Source organism: Hyaena hyaena, unplaced genomic scaffold (assembly GCF_003009895.1).
Source record: "Hyaena hyaena isolate Hyena2069 unplaced genomic scaffold, ASM300989v1 scaffold_1074, whole genome shotgun sequence".
Classification (NCBI taxonomy): domain Eukaryota; kingdom Metazoa; phylum Chordata; class Mammalia; order Carnivora; family Hyaenidae; genus Hyaena; species Hyaena hyaena.
Window position 1 is genome coordinate 457,514 of NW_024081711.1, and position 18,710 is coordinate 476,223.

At 36.9% G+C, this 18,710-nt stretch overlaps 1 protein-coding gene across 2 annotated transcripts in view; it reads right to left on the reverse strand.

The window, feature by feature from the left end:
* Nucleotides 1-1,277: 1,277 nt before the first annotated feature.
* The window catches only part of GCC2 (GRIP and coiled-coil domain containing 2), a 51,461-nt gene continuing 34,028 nt past the window's right edge, over nucleotides 1,278-18,710 (reverse strand). For both annotated transcript variants that reach the window (XM_039222201.1, XM_039222200.1), the window contains 8 exons: nucleotides 18,219-18,356; nucleotides 17,199-17,320; nucleotides 15,284-15,460; nucleotides 12,250-12,467; nucleotides 10,671-10,865; nucleotides 9,514-9,653; nucleotides 7,870-8,071; nucleotides 1,278-1,533 (listed from right to left, as the gene is read on the reverse strand). In XM_039222201.1, coding sequence (XP_039078132.1) covers nucleotides 1,463-1,533; nucleotides 7,870-8,071; nucleotides 9,514-9,653; nucleotides 10,671-10,865; nucleotides 12,250-12,467; nucleotides 15,284-15,460; nucleotides 17,199-17,320; nucleotides 18,219-18,356 — 1,263 coding nt within the window. In that variant the 3' untranslated portion in view covers nucleotides 1,278-1,462. The remainder of the gene's footprint in view (nucleotides 1,534-7,869; nucleotides 8,072-9,513; nucleotides 9,654-10,670; nucleotides 10,866-12,249; nucleotides 12,468-15,283; nucleotides 15,461-17,198; nucleotides 17,321-18,218; nucleotides 18,357-18,710) is intronic.

The window sequence follows — 18,710 nt, forward strand, 5'->3', positions numbered from 1 at the left end:
TTTTAAAGAACAAACTCAACATGCCAGCAGCAAATTTCAGTTAAATTAAATTGGAAACAAATGTTCTAAGTAACCAAAATACAAAATCAGTTTAACAGCTGAGACTGAAAATTAGGGTATAAATTGGAAGGCTTAAGAGAACTTTACAGAGCATACTGTTTGCTGATTTTTTCCATCAGATAAATATTAAAATAGAACTGTCAAATTTATGATTTAGGAATACAATTTTCATCTAGTCAATAAAATTTACTCAGGCCATCAAAGGCAGGTACTGCCACCATCTCGAGTTATTCACAAGACCTGTGGAACCATGACACTGGCCTCTAAGGGTGGCTTCCTGAAGCTCCTTGCGATATGGCATGTCTGCTGGGCCACGGGAAGCACCAGTCTCATATTAGATACAATGCTGAATGACAACGTGCTGATAAGTTTTTATTAGGGGAGATGGAAAGAATTCTCAAAACAGATTCATGGTTTAAAAGTAGACAAATCCTCTTAAGAGCCTGGAGAGACATCATGAAATTACCCCGAGGTAATGAGCTTGGTCCCCTACGTTCATGTTCCGTGCCACACCAGCCAATGGTAGAGCTTCTAACAACATAATGAGTTTTGAGATAATACAGAGAAAAAAAGGACAGTTCATTTTAAAGTAATTAAACTGTATTTTAGTTTCATTATTAACAGCACATATTTGCTTTATAATCCCTTAATAAACATGTCAACTTTAGCAATAAAGTATTTTCCTTCATATTCTTTTTTTTTCTTCATATTCTAGTTAACAAATTTTCTTTAACAATTTATAATAATAATCCATCTGCAAGTCTGATCTTGCAATAAACAGTCTTCTAACATTATTTTAATTTTTTTTAAATTTATTTCTAAGAGAGAGAGAGAGAGACAGCGTGAGCAGGGGAGGGTCAGAGAGAGAGGGAGACACAGAATCTGAAACAGGCTCCAGGCTCTGAGCTTGCAGTCAGCACAGAGCCCGACGCAGGGCCCGAACCCACGAACCATGAGATCATGACCTAAGCGAAAGTCGGACGCTTAACCGACTAAGCCACCCAGGCGCCCCTAACATTATTTTAGAAACCTAAATTCCAGTTGGTAATGTACCAAAATTTAACTTCAAAATTCACAGTACTTCCCAGAAACAGGTGGGTCCTGAGGTTTCACAGAAGAAGGGCGTGACTTCGTTCTTGGTATTTTCATCTGGCAGCACATGTGGGAGGTCACAGGGTCAAAGGGCTGTGGACTGGTATCAACACTTCAGGCTGCTGTACTTACTTCATGTTTTTACTTCAAGCAGAGACTTTTTAAATACATCTGACATAGGTATGTATAAATATATGTAGATGTGAATATATACACACACACTATTGGACAAAAGAATGACAGCAATATATGTGAACCTTTTTTGCCAAATGGATTCTATTTGGTAAATAAATAATGTTTTCCCATCAGTCTATCGAAGTCCTGACCAACTATGCAGATAGGATGCCCATCCGGAGGAACGGGAAGCATTTTCTTCCTCACCTTTGGAAAGTTAAAAAAGAAAAAACAGGTATTAACCTTTTCATACCATACTTTGATGTTATGAATCTGTCCTTGAACTTTCAGTATTTGTCTTTCTCCGTTAGACAATTCCAAGATAAAGTCCCCAATACAACTAAGTATTATTGACAATAAGGGAAATTTTTACATTCTTTTAAAACAGAAGCCTTAAATAACTTAGAATCTAAACCTAAAAGTGTTGTGGTAAACCTCAAAATGAAACCAAGATAAACAAAAAACGATTGTTTTTAATCATTTTAAAATCAAATACATTGACATAGAATTTACTCCTGGTAAAATTCATCCTTTTTAGGTATAACACCACCATCTCTACCTTTCTGGCTTTTCTAGAAAGTCATATAAATTTAATCACATTGTATATCTCTGGAGTTTGGTTCCTTTCAGTTAGCAGGATGCACTGAGAATTGTCTGTGTTCCATGTGTATCAGTAGTTCATTCCCTTTTACCACTGAATAGGATTCCACTGGTGGCTCTATCAGATTAGTTTGCTTTATTCATTTGACAGTGAAGGATATCTGAACTGTTTCTAGTTTTTTCCAATTTAAAATAAAGCTGCTAAAAACATTTGTGCATGGGTTTTTTATTTCAACATTTACTGAGAAGTGATCTGCATACCATAAGATTCACCCTTTTAAAGTGTATCATTCAGTGGTTAGGTTTGTATAACCTTTTGTGTGAACAAAGGCTTTAATTTCTCTTGTATATATACTTCTGAGTGTGACTATTATTGTATAATAATAATGATGTTTAACTTTTTTAAAATGCCAAACTTTTCCCCAGGCAGTTAAATCATTTTGTATTGAGTGTTCCAGTTTCCTCTTATCTTTTTTATGTTCAACACAAACAAATTCTGTCTTAAAATTCAGAAATATTCTGGGGTTCCAAGAAAATTTCAGACAAGGCCTCCTTTACTGTTTTCTTCTTACTATGCTTGTATATTAATATATATGATTTGAAAGTTTTACAACCTTAAAAAAAAAAGTGAACACTTCTTATTACATGTCCTTTCCCACCTCCCCACTTCTCCCCCAAAGTGACAACTATTAAATTCAGTATGCTCCCTCCCAGATGCCTTCTGTGTTTTCAAGCATATATATGTATCACAAGTAGATCTCATGCAGAGAGGCATTTCCAAAATTTTAAATAGAGAAACTTTATTTTATTTTATTATTATTTAACCAATTTTTATAAAAATGTTTATTTTTGAGCGAGACAGACAGACAGAATGAGAAGTAGGAGAGGAGCAGAGAGAGAGGGAGAGACAGAGTCCCAAGCAGGCTCCATGTCATTAATTAGCACAGACCCCAACAATGGGGTCCAAATCCCTGAACTGTGAGATCATGACCTGATCTGTGTCTCAGATCTCGCAGGACTCTGTCCCGTGCAGACAATGTTCCTGGGAGTTGTTCTTCTCTGGTGAATAAGGACCACAGAAAGGCTGAGATAGGGTGCATTTGCTCCTGCACTGAGTAACTGCTCTCTTCTGATAAGGTTCTACATCCTCTTCTAACCAAATCAGGCACTTACATTAGTATGTGAGTGTTTTCCTGCCAGTCTGGAGATAATCAAAAAAGCTTCACGTCTTCACCTATTTTCCTATTGAATTGTTGGCCTTTTTCTTTTCTTTTCTTTTCTTTTCTTAATCAAGGTAAAATTGGTATATAATCTATTAGTTTTAGGTCTTTTTCCTCTTTACTTACTTCTATAGAGTATTAGACTTTGGTAATGCCTACACTAAGGAACAATATACAGTTCTGCAAATTATAACCTAGTTGGGGAGTAAAGATGTAGAGAAACAACCTTTGCTCTTACTTGAGCAGTTAAGTTGAGATTCCAGTCTTGCAAAGAGAAGCACGATATGACCAACAACCCTGCTTAACTCAAGTTGTGGCTCACGAAGAAATGAAATCCACAACCTGTGAATTGGGATCCAACATCCAGGAAGATGGGGAGTTAACATTTGCACTGCATACAGAGCAACAACCTATGCTAACTGAGCAGTATCTTATTCACATAACTTGTTTGGAGGCTAATACAGCACTTTGTGTTATTCTGCCTTATGTAGAGATGTGACAGGCAGCTTTGAGCAGCTCATGACACTTGCCTGCGGGGCAAACTGGGTCCTTAATGGGTGTTTATTATAAGGAGTTGGATATCACTTGTCAGAGTTACTTTATCCCCTAAGCTAATGTTTCTCAAATATTTGTGACCCAGACTCACAGAAAGGCAAACATTTTATATCAGGAACTGATACAGTCAGACAGATACCAGCATCCACACCTATAACCAGAGAACTTCAACAAACAATTCTTACCCTAACCTGAATTACAGATTCAATGTATTCTGATGTTTGTCTCATTCCCTCAATTAAAAAAATGTTCTAGATGTGATTCACCAAATTAATTTCAATATCCATTAGTGATTAACAACCTGAATGAAAAATACTGGTATAATCTCTACAAAAAATCAGAGATTATAAACCCTGCTTCAAAGGAGATGGAGGAGGCAAGAGGTACTGTGTTCTTTGCTCTTATAGTCCCATTCCTTTCACTGCCAGGAAGAGCAACCCTCAGATCCTCTCTTCTGGCACCCTAGACGTGTATAATGTGGTCTACTGCCTTCCAAGTCTTGGTAAATGTCCTTGGTCTGGCTGGTGGGACCTAAGACCCTTATCTGTAGCATGGTGACAAGTTTCCTGTGCATGGCATTTCTTCTTGCATCTCAGACCTTCCACTTATGTTTTTCTTATACATGAAGTACACAGTTGAGCATTGCCAATGGAAGTGATTTCTTGAAGCTTCTATCAGAAAAGATCTTGAGAAATATTTTTCCAAGATTTACAGTTATTTTTTTGTTAATGTTTATTTTTGAGAAAGAGAGCATGCGTGAATAGGAGCAGGGGAGGGGCAGAGAGACAGAAGTGAACAGAGGATGGGAAGGTGGCTCTGTGCTGACAGTAGAGAGCCTGATGTGGGGCTCGAACTCACAAACCACAAAATCATGATCTGAGCTGAAGTAGGATGCTTAACCGACTGAGCCACCCAGGTGCCCCCCAAAGTTCACATTTATTTCTTATAGCAGACTAAAGACAGTACTCCACCAATGCTGCTGCAAGGTCCACTGTGAGTCTATCACTCCTTTAAAAGGTAAAGAGGCGGGGCGCCTGGGTGGCTTAGTCGGTTAAGCGTCCGACTTTCGCTTGGGTCATGATCTCACGGTTCGTGGGTTCAGGCCCCGCGTCGGGCTCTGTGCTGACTGCCAGCTCAGAGCCTGGAGCCTGTTTCAGTCTGTGACTCCCTCTCCCTCTGACCCTCCCCTGCTCNCCCCGCGTCGGGCTCTGTGCTGACTGCCAGCTCAGAGCCTGGAGCCTGTTTCAGTCTGTGACTCCCTCTCTCTCTGACCCTCCCCTGCTCACGCTGTCTCTCTCTCTCTCTCCTAGAAATAAATAAAAAATGTTAAAAAAAAATAAAAATAAAAAATAAAATTAAAATTAAAAAAATAAAAAAAACATTTAAAAGGTAAAGAGGCAATGGGTCTTCTTTTGAGACTCTGTCCTTTTTGGGGGCATTTTTACTTTTATGTGAAGAGGCACACCTCCTTTCATTTATCCTACTGGAAATTGTATTGAGACTTTTCAACTGTGTGGATGGAGGTCCTTCACTGGCTCTGAAAAATTTTCAGCCACTCTCTTCCATACCATCTCTACCTCATCAATACCGTCTCTACCTCATTCTTTCCTCTTCTCTTTTTCTAGAACTTCAATTACTAAATATATGCTAAATGTCTTCATTCTATCTTTTATGTCTATTACCCACTCTCCTAATTTTTTCTCCCATTGTTTCTCCCTGCTGAATTCTGAGTGATTCCTTCTGATCTATCTTTCAGTTTAATAATTCTCATTTAAGCCATATCTCTATCTGCTGCCAGACCATAGCTGCTTTTAATTCAATTTTTATAAGTTTTCCTTTGTTTGCTCACATAGATAAGAGGTAAGAAGTAAATAATCTTTATAAGGTATAGTAGTTTAGGGGATTTTCCCAATATGTTTATAGGACTTAGCAAAATACCTGTATTAGACTTCTGAGTTTCTAATGAACTTCTTATATACACCTTGTGGGATGACCAATAACATCTGTGTTACCAGAATCCTTAAGTTAGTCTCTTTGAGATCTTTTAATCAATGGGCCCTCAACTAACAGGAGCCACTTGAGTGTAACACCTACATTACATTAAATATTCTGGGCTTTAAAAAAGACTATTAGATATACTAAGTATTTTGAGATCATTTCATTGAAGTATGCTTTTTTTTTTTTTAATGTTTTATTTATTTCTAGGAGACAGAGAAAGAGACAGCGTGAGCAGGGGAGGGTCAGAGAGAGAGGGAGTCACAGACTGAAAAAGGCTCCAGGCTCTGAGCTGGCAGTCAGCACAGAGCCCAACGTGGGGCTCGAACCCACGAACTGTGAGATCATGACCTAAGCGAAAGTTGGACGCTTAACCAACTAAGCCACCCAGGTGCCCCGAAGTATGCTTTAATTTAAAAATACACATATCATTCCTAAAGTCCTGGTTAATTTTATAACAAAAAATATTTTTAGTTTTGATAGACTAAACAAAAATATATAAAAGCAAATTTATGATCAGGATAACTAATTACAAAAAATATACATGATGTATTCTTACTTGGTTCTTGTGACAAAAATACTACTGTGGCTAAAGTAACATACCCTATAATTAGCAGAACTGAGGTTACTATCATATTGAGAATCTTCCTCCCTCATCATTACTCAGATGTATTGTAAGACAACAGTTTCAAAGAAACAATGAGCTCTATGTATGAAGTATTTCTGCAAAACCAATTTCAAACAAACAAAACCCAAATCATACCAGTCCTCTACATCAGGGTTTCTCAAGGTATGGTAACCGGACCAGATGACCATGTTAAAAATGCAAACTCTCCAATCTATTGAACCAGAAACTTGGCGGGGAGGAGGGTGTCCAGCAATCTGAGTTTTAATCATTGCACTAGATGATTCTGATACCTGCTCAATTTTGAGCACCACTCTCCAGCATTACCAGTTAATCAGGATTTATAGGGGATGGAGGAACATGTTAAAGAGCACCACCATGAGGTAAACCAAGTGTGACAACTAGACATTCTGGGCTTACTGATACAATGTCTCAGAAATTACACAACATTACCTATGAGGCATTTTTGTCTCCCACCCATTTGCACCTGGATCTAATTAGAGATCTAACTTCCTATTTATAGGCAATAATGGAACAAGTTAAATGCTATCTCAAAGTGCCAAACTCAGAACTGAGCTTCTGTATGACAAATGAGCAGCTTCCTCAACTAATAATTGAGATATTACAAAAAAGAGCATGGAAATGCTACAGATAAAGACATCTGTGATAATAGGAACACTGAATGTGAACTGGGTGTAGACGGCAGAGGGATCCAATACACAGAGAAGTATTTGCGGGGGAAATCATATGATATGTGGGACTTGCTTTAGAATCAATAGCTCTGCTCTTCCCCTTGTCAAAAGAAGTCTGACCATGAGTTGAAGACTGCTAAAGATGACTGAGAACTACATGCAACATGATAATATTCTGCCTGCATGCTTGAAAAGGTCAGTGATAAAAAAAACATTTTAAACTAACAAAAATGAAACCATGATCGTTAAGATACAGTCTCAAGTCAGATAACGACAGCAGCTGTATGTGCGTCATTTTAAAGGAGTTTATGAAATCACAGTATTAAATCTATTCGACACAAAAATCTAAGCTCCAAACATAGGACAGCTTTAAAGCTGCATGTGCTTTAAGAAATGGACTGTTGGGTTTGATATGTACCAAGTGTTGAGCCATATCATTGTTGCCTTGAGACTATGTGGGGGAGAAAAGGTAAAAGTGGACATGACATAGGAGAGAATAAACTAATACAAGTTTTTAAAAAAGTATGATATAAAATAAAACCACATTCTTTGATGGAATCAACGCTAGAATTACAAGTCCAATTTTCAAAAGATCTAACTAAACACTGTATTGTATTTTGCTGCATCTTAAAATTACATGATGTACTATAATTGCCCTGAAGTGTTTAGATGTTACCTTTTCAAATCTAGCCACAGGTTACACATATGACAGAACTCACCCAACTGAATAAAATTTAAATATTTTAAGTCATCGTGCCATGAAAAAGATGGTAATCACACACACAAAGTCTCAACCACAGGGCCATCATTTAATGTAAGTTATGAAACAGAAGTTCTAATACTTTCCTTCACCTACCTTGAGCAATTGCAGCAAGTTTTCCCTTTTCTTCAGGGCTGAGCTGCAGCATTGTATCTATAACAGGAAGGAGCCTTTCTTTCTCACTACCTGGTTTCAGGAAAATGAACTGTAGCAAGACATTCTTCAAGTACTCCAGGTTAGCTACAGACTTTTCTCTTTCCTGATTTCTTTCCAGTCTTCTTATTTCACTTTTGAGGACCTGATGTTACATAGAGGAGTTAAAAATGGATTTTAGGAGCTTCAGGTTAAAGATGGTGTACTGAACACATGCAATTTTCTTCCTTTCTTGCTGAAATACCCCCCAAAGATGACTAAAAACAAGAGAGTAGGAGAGAAGAAAATAAGCAGATAGAAATATCAAGAAATTCCTAACAGATGGGAAGCAGACAACATGGAAGAGACTCAGCTCAGCAGCTCATGGACTACAGGTACACAGTTACAGTGTCCACAGTGAAGTTATGTTTACATGATGGAGTAAAAATTCAGGAATATAAAATGACCTAAAATACTACCAGAAAAATGGGGCAAAGGATGATACAAAAGATGGTAGACTTAACAGTCTAAATGGAGATTTGTTGGTTGAAACAAACAAAAATAGTTATACTTCATCATTTTATGTTAGTCCAGGAAAGTTAACCAACTCTGTCCTAAAATCTATGGTCATTCAAAAAAGTGACAATAGGTCTAAGAAATCACTCAGGAATGTAAATTTGTGGAACTATAACATTTGAATAGTCACTTAGGCTCACTGGGCTATTTAGCAATTTGTTAGATGTGATATTTTGAATAGATAGGAAAATGTTATTTTATACAGATGCATACTATGACATTTAGAAGTGAATCTCATAATATATACAATTTGCTACAAATAATGTAATAACTGAGCATTAAACAGTTAACTGAACAAGGACAGCTGAGGCTCTACACAGAGGGAGGATAGCCTATTTGGACAAGCATGTACGGGGCAGAAGCATGTGCTCTCCAGATACGTAAGAGCTGCAATGTTGCTCCCCATTTATCAGCTCCAATCATTTCTCTCATCAGTGATGTGAGGATTAAGTGCAATGATCTATGTAAAGCCCAGGGCCTGGCTCACAAGAACTGTGCAATAAGTAATAGGACTATTTTTGGAGAAGTGACATAGCAGTGAGCCTGGGTGCATTGTGTAATCCTCAACTGCTCCACAATCTACCTGTTACCACATGTTTCTAGTGTCCCTTTTAAATAGGAAAGATTCCTATACTACTTTCCTATCTCCATCCACCATTGTGATAAGTAGTTTAGTGCCATAAATATCAGCTGAAAGATCTGAATGAGAAGTGTCCACAGTTTATCTTTAGAACTTAAGGGCCCATACCTATTTGAGTTTTACATAAGCATATGTGGAACAACGGCTTGTAAACCTACTCTAATCTATTTCTAAATCTATTATGGTTTCTTAGAAAAAGCAGGAATTAAAGTAGTCTTTCTATAGTATATACCAAAGCAAGTAACATTTCTCAGTTTCAGGAATGTAGTATCATAAAGAATCAAGATGGATGTGATAGATAAGTCTCATCTGAGAGAGTGAGGGGGAAGGGGAGATCAAGAAAACCGACCCAGTACAGAGAATATTTTCTGGGTGGCAGTGTTTGACCTTACCTTAATTTGTTCCATAAGGATTGCATTGGTTGCTTCTGTTTCCCGAAGCAGGCCATTTAAGTGATCAGCACTTTTTGTGGTGGAACTGAGTTTTTGAACCAATTCTTCTTTGGTAAATTCAGCATGCCATAAAGGAGGCTCTGCAAGATGTTGTTCTAATAATTAATTCTCAAAAACAGAGATTATAGATGAAGATTCTAAGTAAGAAATATATCTAAGTAGAGATATTTTAATTTGCAGTATTACTCAGGTCCACTCTCTGTCACTCTTCTATTCAACATATCTCAGTTACATGATGAATGTAACAAGGCAGAATCTCTGTTGTAAAGCAAGTAATCTAATTTGATTCAAGTTCTATGAACCCCAATTCTAGAATCTGTAGACTGTTCTATCAGTTTCACCACTCACATTCGCTTATGTCCCAAGAGTTTATGTCATTTGACTTATAAACAAGGGGAGTAATAACATTTACCAATCATTTATATCACGGACGCTTATAAGAATTTTATGAGGTGGATAGGTATCATTATGCAAATTTTATAGAGAAGGGAACAGGCTCGAAGTTGACAAGTAATTTTGGCAGATCTGATTCTACAGTCCACTGCCACTCTGTCATGATGTCTCCATCTCATCACTACTAGCCTTGCCTGGAGGGGTGACTACCGTTTCCACCTACCCTACAATCAGTGACCACAGACACAAACAGTCCTTACCCTAGATTCTGAAACTTCAGGAAGAGGATAGACTCTCTGTGATTTATGAACATTAATGTTCATGACAGGTAAGACTAACATCTACTGAAAATTTACCATATTTAAATACATGTAGCACTACTAAGTCACCCAGAAGAATAAATGAAAGCTGTCAGTTTCTTAGAAGGGTGAGAGAATAGTTCATCCTACTTTCTAATACCACTACCGAGCTTACAGCCATCTATTTCTGGCTCAAGCTTAGGGCAGAACTAGCATTAAAAAAAAAAAAGAAAACAAAAAACAAACAATTACTTCATTCTATAGAAGAGTCTTCCATTTGGGGTGGAACACTGAAAGAAATTTTCCAGAGTAGCTCAAAAAAGCATGTATAACTTAAGGGTTAGGATTTATTAGATGGGACAACAGAGCTAAATAAGAAAAACATACTGAAAGAGAGAGACCTACCAAGTTTAGTTTCAGGGGAATTGAGCAGTTGCTCTAATGACTGTGTGTGAGTGCCAGAGGAAGATACAGACTCTGTGTCAGTGGTCTCCATCCCTTCTCCCTCCTCCCGGGTTATGGTGTACATGTCCGGTAGGGGAAGGTCTGTGCTTCTTCTTTCTCGAAGGTTCTTCAAAGGTTGGTGGGAAGAAGCTGGGCCTATTAAATGTGTTTTTAAAAAGTGTGAGATTGTTTGAGACAATGGATTCAGATTCATAGAGATACACAATAACATTAAAATGATTGTAGGGATGTAGGTATGATAGGGAATTTGAAGAACCAGGAGACAGGTAATTGGCGCATAAAGACTTTCTAAGCCAGTACTAAAAATTTATTAAAATAAGTTATTGAACTTTTAACCATTTAAATAATTTCAACAGAAGCTATAAATTAATTGCTACCACCTAGATAATATATACTATCAGATAGGGTAATAGAGCTATATTGTTGCAAAATACTAGCAGAAATTCTAAAACTAGATTGTTTTTGAGGATTAGTTATTTCAGATAGCTGCATACTTTCTGACACAACACACTTGCTGAACTTTGCTAAACAGATATTCTTGTGGATCACTGTCTTACAACCTCACCTCTTCTAGTTCCTACCACTGCTCCCTCATATCTTTAGTGTTCAGCCAAAAAAAAGCCTAGGATCCAAAGCAAGGAGCTAACCTATCACACTCCCCAAGCCAAGCTTTCCTGCTTGCTGATAAGGAACACTTGCGTAGTACTGTAAGATCTGTAAGGCACTGTCAAACACATTACCTTATTAATCCCAAGAAACCCAAAGGTCAAAGAAATTAAATGGCTTTGTCCAAGGCGTCATAGCAGGGTTAGGGACCAGAATTCTAACCCAGATCTATTAACTTCCAATTTCATTTATTTTCTTGTCCATGAAGTTGCCTCTTTTTCTTAAGGTTTATTTATTTTGAGAGAGAGAGAGAGAGAGAGAGAGAACTGGCATATGCACAAAAGCAGGGGAGGGGCAGAGAGAGAGGGAGAGAGAATTCCAAGCAGGCTCGATGCTCAATCCCATGAACCATGAGATCATAACTGAGCCGAAATCAAGAGTTAGACACTTAACTGACTGAGCCACTCAGGTACCCAATACAATTAAGTAGAAATTTTAAAGAAGAAGCCATATTGGTCAATCAATTCTACAAGTTCAGTGCTGCCCTAATGTTTAAGTCTGCCTAGAAGCTTAACCTCTCACTCTCATATGAGTAATCACAAAACAGATATATTTGGTGACCAACAGTGGAAAACACCAGATTCAGTGAATACTGGAATTTGGACATGTATCATGAGACTACAGGGTATGTCTGAGTCAGAGAACAGGAAATAGTGTTACACGGAGGGTAACAAACACATGAAAGTTAGTACTGTAAGAGGTGATGGAGGTAGCTACAAGTATAATCAATAAGGGTTCAAACAGTTCAAATATCTTCTCAGTAAGCAAATCCAAAATTCATTGTGAAGAATGTATAAGCGACATAAATACGTGAGAACATGAACAACTGATGCTTTCATGCATACACACATACTTCTTGTGGTTGGCTCACTCTTAAGTTGGAAAAGCTGAGCTTCCACCTTGGAAAGTTGCTGCTGTAGAGTTTCCATTGTCTTTCTGTGCTCTTCCTGCAAATGGCGCACTTGATCGCGGAAGCTGCTGCGAAGGACCTCATTTTGGGATGTCAGTTGACTAACAGTCTGTGCATGTTCAGACTTTAGCATCATGTTCTCAGATTGTATTGAACACAACCTGAAGGGTGAGAGGAACTTACTTCATAGGAGAACTTGACATGCTGACTCAGCTTTTCTCAACTGGGTTCTATTTGACAATTAGCCCTGAGATATTTACCAAATGTATGAATTCACTTCTAAAAGCATCTATAATGGTACTAGTCATGCTAACCATCTGTGGACATTGGCAGCCATCTAGTTAAAATAATTTCTGTGTTCTATAGTTCAGATGAGGAAACTTGTTTGAGTAACCATATTAATGGTTCAGATGAGGAATTTCCTTCATCATTTATCAGAAAATAGGGCTAAATCTAGAGCATAAAATAATTATACTTTAAATTAGTCCCCTTTTCAATTTATCTTATGTGGTAATAGGATTACTCTACCTTTACTGTATTACCTTGGAAAAAGAAAAAAAAATACTTTCTTTTGATTCAAAAATAAAGCCTTAGGGAAAGCCTTATGGAAGGTTTTCTGAGCTATTTTTGAGCCAAGTAATGCAAAACTCTGAAGCATGCAGATTTGGTTTACTACAGTTTTTTTTTTTGGCTCTTGCTGCACAGTAGAATCATCAGGTTCCTTGTTAAAAATACAGACATCTAGTTCTCATCCTAGAGCCACTGAATCAAAATGTCTGGAGGTGGTCCTAGAAATTGCCTACTTTTAGCAGTTTTCCATGCAATTTTTATGTAGTCAGCCTGATGCTAGCTGGTGCAGCTATAGTTTGGGAACCGCTATGTTTAATGGGTCACTTGTAGTCTTGGTGTTTTATGTTTGGCTTTATAAAATAAATAAATAAATAAATAAATAAATAAATAAATAAATAAAAGTTTTCTTTTAATGGAAGGGAGCCACAAGTATTCTCATAAAAATTCAAACAATATAGAACCAATTACAGAAAAAGTGACAGTTTTCTTTTATTCACTCCCACCCCCCCACCCCCCCCGCAGTGTAAAATCTCAACTTCAGGCATAGACATTGTTAATGGTTCAGCATGTAGCTTTCCAAGATCTTTTTTCTATGTGCTACCCATATGCACACTGTACTAGGTTTTAAAACAAAATTCAGTGGCTAACAGGTGACATACAATAAAAATATCATATGCTTGGGAAAAGGTTTCTTAATTGCCAAATTTATACTGATCAATGAGTTCAGAAAATGCTAGAGTATGTTACCCCCCAAGACTGCTTTCTTCATACGCCTTTGTTCAAATAGTATCTACTAGGGAAGTAAAGGAAGAGCCGTCAACAGTCACACAGGTTTCTAAGGACGAGAAGGGTTACATTTTATAGCCAGGGTAAGGTTGGTAGTTTGCAGGTGACATCAGTGACATTATTCACTTTACCTACTTAAAAGCTAGAAACCTGAACACCAATCCGGACCTGGAACAACAGTGCTGATGGAAGATCTGTTCCAGCTATTACTGGTGTGTTTATAGTTGCTGGATCCTCTGGGGAATGTAGGTATTAGCTGCTCAGCTTAGTTTTAACAATCTCATATAGAGAAAGTATGAATATTAAGATGTTTAAAAAAGAAGAGGATTTATAAAGAAAAGGCTCTTTCTTCATACTAGGACACAGATAGTAACAGTATCACTCTTTTTTTTTAAATTTTTTTTTTTTAATGTTTTATTTATTTCTAGGAGAGAGAGAGAGAGAGACAGCGTGAGCAGGGGAGGGTCAGAGAGAGAGGGAGTCACAGACTGAAGCAGGCTCCAGGCTCTGAGCTGGCAGTCAGCACAGAGCCCGACACGGGGCTCGAACCCACGAACCGCGAGATCATGACCTAAGTGAAAGTCGGCCGCTCAACCGACTAAGCCACCCAGGCGCCCCAGTAACAGTATCACTCTTAATATGTATCAAGAAGCGGGGTAAGACCTCTAAAAATACCTGAAATGTTGTGAAGTTTCTAGCACTAAGAGTGCCTAGCATATAGTAGGCGCTCAAAAAATATTTATTGAACTTTAGAGTCTTCATTGACACTTTTATTTGTGTTAGCAATATATTTTGCAATAACTTTTCAAGAGTAAATAATAAGTGTGGGAAATTTCTAATGTAAATAGTAAGCAAGCATCACTATATTTAAGCTAATCTCATGGTAAACTCTGTTGAAAGGTAGCTAGAAAATTGGTAGATCTTCCCTGAAACCTTTGATTTACATGTTTAACTTATATAAATTACACTGCTAAAAGATTAGAAAGCCAAAAAAATGAAGGTGTCAAGATTATCACAGATTAGGTGACATACATAAAGTATTCCAACATCCTTGATGAATGATGCTCAATGAAGAACCTTTTTCTTTAGTCTAAGATACAACAAATGTTACCACCCAATTTCTTGATTATAGGAATCCGAAGTTCCTTGTTCACAATAATCTACTCCAACTGCCAATACCCCTGATGTGTACTCAAAGTACTGATTAACAGAGTAATCATATAACAACAAGGTGAAGACAGTTGCAGAGGTAAATTGTATATTCTTTTTCAGCCAGCAGCTGTCTGAATGTTTTCCTCTAGAGAAAAAGAAAAATGCTTGTAATTTGACACCTGAGTTGGAAATTTTTTTTTTCTTTTTTAAGAAACATTCTGGCCATAAAGGCCATAGAAGAGACAGAATACTGGATGAACAGATAAAGTTAACTGTTTTTTTAAAAAGTGAAGTATAAAAACAATAAAAAAGGAGGGCTTTAAGATAGAAATATAAAGTTACCAAGCTTTTAGAAGTATCTGTTTCCTATTTTTAACTTATCTCAGCAAGCAACACTTGAATAGTTCTAGCAAGGAAATATTTCGCCGCTTCCTGGTATAAACACTTTTGGTGCCACTAGCAACCTTACTTTTCACGGAGTTCTGCCTCTTTGGACACAGTTTCCTGCAGCATCTTGTTGTGCCTTTCTAGCAGAGTATCATGTTCAGACTGTAATGTCTGAAGTTCGGATACGTTGATCTGTAAGTTATTTTGGGTGTCCTGTAACTTGATTTTTAGTTGATCAATCAGCATTTCCAGGTGTTCTCTAAAACAGAAACAGTTTTACAAAAAATTTGGAAGAGGTAAATCTGATTTTGTGGTTTCAAATAAATTTTACTTTAATCATTTCATCTTTTAATGTCATATTCTTGTTATTATTATGGACAATTCTAAGCAAAGTATAACTGGAAGAATTCAGTTATAGAACTCATCATAGTCAGAATTTATCTTAGGCAACTGCAGATTTACAAAAAAGTCTCTGAATTTATAAATTTCATATTCAAATGGAGAAGAGACCATTGAATGGTATTAAAAATGGCCTATTTTGTTATAGCACTATGGTTTTAATTTAAAAAAAAATCATGCAGATATAAGCTTAGTTTCCTTAAAAAAAAAAAAGCATTTAATGCATAAGAAAATAGAAGGAATGTAAAATATTTACATTAAAATAATTTGAATAAAAAATTCCAGCAAAATCAAAAAAGGCTCTAGGGGTTTCTGGGTGCTCAGTTGGTTAAGAGTCCAACTCTTGATTTTGGCTCAGGTCATGATCTCATGGTTCATGAGATCAAGCCCCATGCAGGGTTCTACACTGACAGTGCAGAGCCTCCTTGAGATTCTCTCTCTCCTCCTCTCTTTCTGCTCCTCCCCCACTCATGCTTTTTCTCTCAAACATTAAAAAAAGAGAGCAACACAAAAATTTTCAAAAAAGACTCTTGCAGAGGCTGACATTTTCATATTAAATGTGTCAATATTCAATTTCTGCTTTGAAATTTGAAGATGGGTTACTGACAGAGAAAATATCTCATTTTTTAGTCTACAGTTCCCATATTTAATAGATAATTAAATAAAAAGCACAAGTGTAAACATACAAACGTTGCAGAATATTTAGTCCTAGAACAGTAAGAGGGAGATGTAAAATTGCTTTGAACACTGACCCTCTACTTATAAAACACACTTGTTGTAGAATGCCTTGTTTCATATTTCTAGTGTATCTTCAAATAATTTACAAAAATGATCTTATGCTAGTTTTAAAGATGCATTAAAAATATACTATGGAAACAAATAATTAACATGGTCATAAATTTAAAAAGAAAAATTTAATTCCAGATTAGAATTTAGTACTTAATTTAAAACTTTTAGAAATAAATAAAATGTTCTCAAGCAATTTCTATTTAGCTTAATTAAATTTTAAATATTTATTTTTTCAGAGAGAGAGAGAGAGAGGGAGAGGGAGAGGGAGAGGGAGAGGGAGTGAGTAGGGGAGGGTCAGAAAGAGAGGGAGACACAGTATCTGAAGCAGGCTCCAGGCCCTGAGCTGTCAGCACAGAGCCTGACATGGGCTTGAATGCATGGACCACAAGATCATGACCTGAGCCAAAGTTGGACACTCAACCAACTTAGCCACTCAGGCACTGAGCTTAATTAATGGTGGGTATACCAAGGAAGCATTTTTATCTATTTCTAAATTTTCAAAATGGTAGAAACTAATCATAATATAACTTTAATGTCCGTATTTCTACTATGACCAGCTCCTACTACAACAAGATGACACTGTTAGTCTATACCTCAAAGACTATCTCCTGGTTTCACTACCCATATTACACATTGCTGCTGCCTGGAGACAGTGAAGCCAAGACGCCCTGCCTTCGTTACATGCCCACATTGCATGTAAAATTCCACAGTCAAATGAAATCAAAGTCGGATTTTCAACCTACTAGATGGAGGACCTATCTCAGGGGGAGGAAGGGAAACCTGCATGTTTCTTTCAATTTTGACTTTACCTTTCTTGTTTAGCTCCCTCGGTTTCAGTCTGAGACACAGATTTATTTTTCTGTTGTTTTAGAACATTGTGAACTCGGACTTTGTAGTTCTCAAATTCAGAGGCTATAGCAGCTTGTTCTGCCTATGACATTTAAAAGAGAGAGAATAATTTTTCTACTGAATTTTCCATTGTAACATAATCCTCTTATTTTCTTTCAGATTAATGATTTATGACGAAAACTCATTTTAGAAAATGAATAAAATGGCTGATCTTCAGCCCTTCGGTTAACTTATCCTAAAAAGTACGCTTCTGTTGGCTTTACGCTTTTTAAAAGCCTTTGAATGATATAACTTTGTTTGACAGAAGATGTTTCTACATATTTTCCTCCGTGGTAGATTTACTGAGTACCCATAAATTTTGTAATGGCGCTATTTTTGCCTTTGGAAATTTAGAAAGATTTTTACTTAAGATAGTCCCTCTTTTCATAAATACAAGAAAAATTAATTCAAAGGAATTAAGCTACTTGAACTTCAGATTTCTAGAGAGAGAGGGAAAAGTGAAATTCTAGGTCTTTCACTTCCCCAAGGTGATCTCCCATTACCCTTCTGCCAAAATTGCTTACATGACAGCTGCACCTCTCACAAAGCTGCTGTACTGAGTCTGTTTTATATGCTGAAGAAAGTAGGCCCTCAGAGCCATTCTATAAGAATATTATTTTATAATCATTTGGCCCCCAGAAAGAACTATACACTTTTTAAATTATAAAATTTAAAGAAAATAACTCTTACATAAATTGCAAAACAAGGTTACAATGGAAACACGTACCCATATCTTCCTTTAAAAAAAAAAAAAAAAAAGTTATGCAAGTGACAGGACCGGGGTGGGGTTGGGGTGAGGGTCAGATGAACTGCACAGGGTTTTCCTCTAGTAAGTGCTCTTAAATAACAGCGAACACTAAAAGGCAAGACCACAGCCCTCCCGTGAACTGCTTGCTAGGTGATGATAACCCCTGTTGGCTGCTTCCATGTGAAGCAGGTACCTTGGCAGTGCGGCATTCTTCCTGAAGGGCTGTCACTTTTTGCTGGTACGCACTCAGTGTGCGCTGGTGCTGGTCCGCAGAAGTCTTCAGCTGTTCATGAGCTTTACGTTTCTCAGAGGTTATTTCAGCCAGCTGAATCTGGGATAAAAATCTTTCAATTAAGCTCTAGCAAATTGGATCTTCACTAATCAAACAGACTTTCCTTTAAATAAACTTGAGTTTTGGATCATGAGTATGTATAACAGATAAAACTAAATTTTAGAATTTAAAAGAATCTATTATTATTGAAAGGGTAAAGACAATAGAATATTTTCCCCATAAATTCAGTTTTCCTTAAAATCAATCATAAAAAATTAAAAAATTCCAGACTACTTGTTACAGTTCAGTTTCATTGCATACATCAAGGTATTATATAATAGTTATAAATATATAAAAATAATAATGGAAGTATACATATATACATATACAACCTAAGCATATAAAACCATTTTA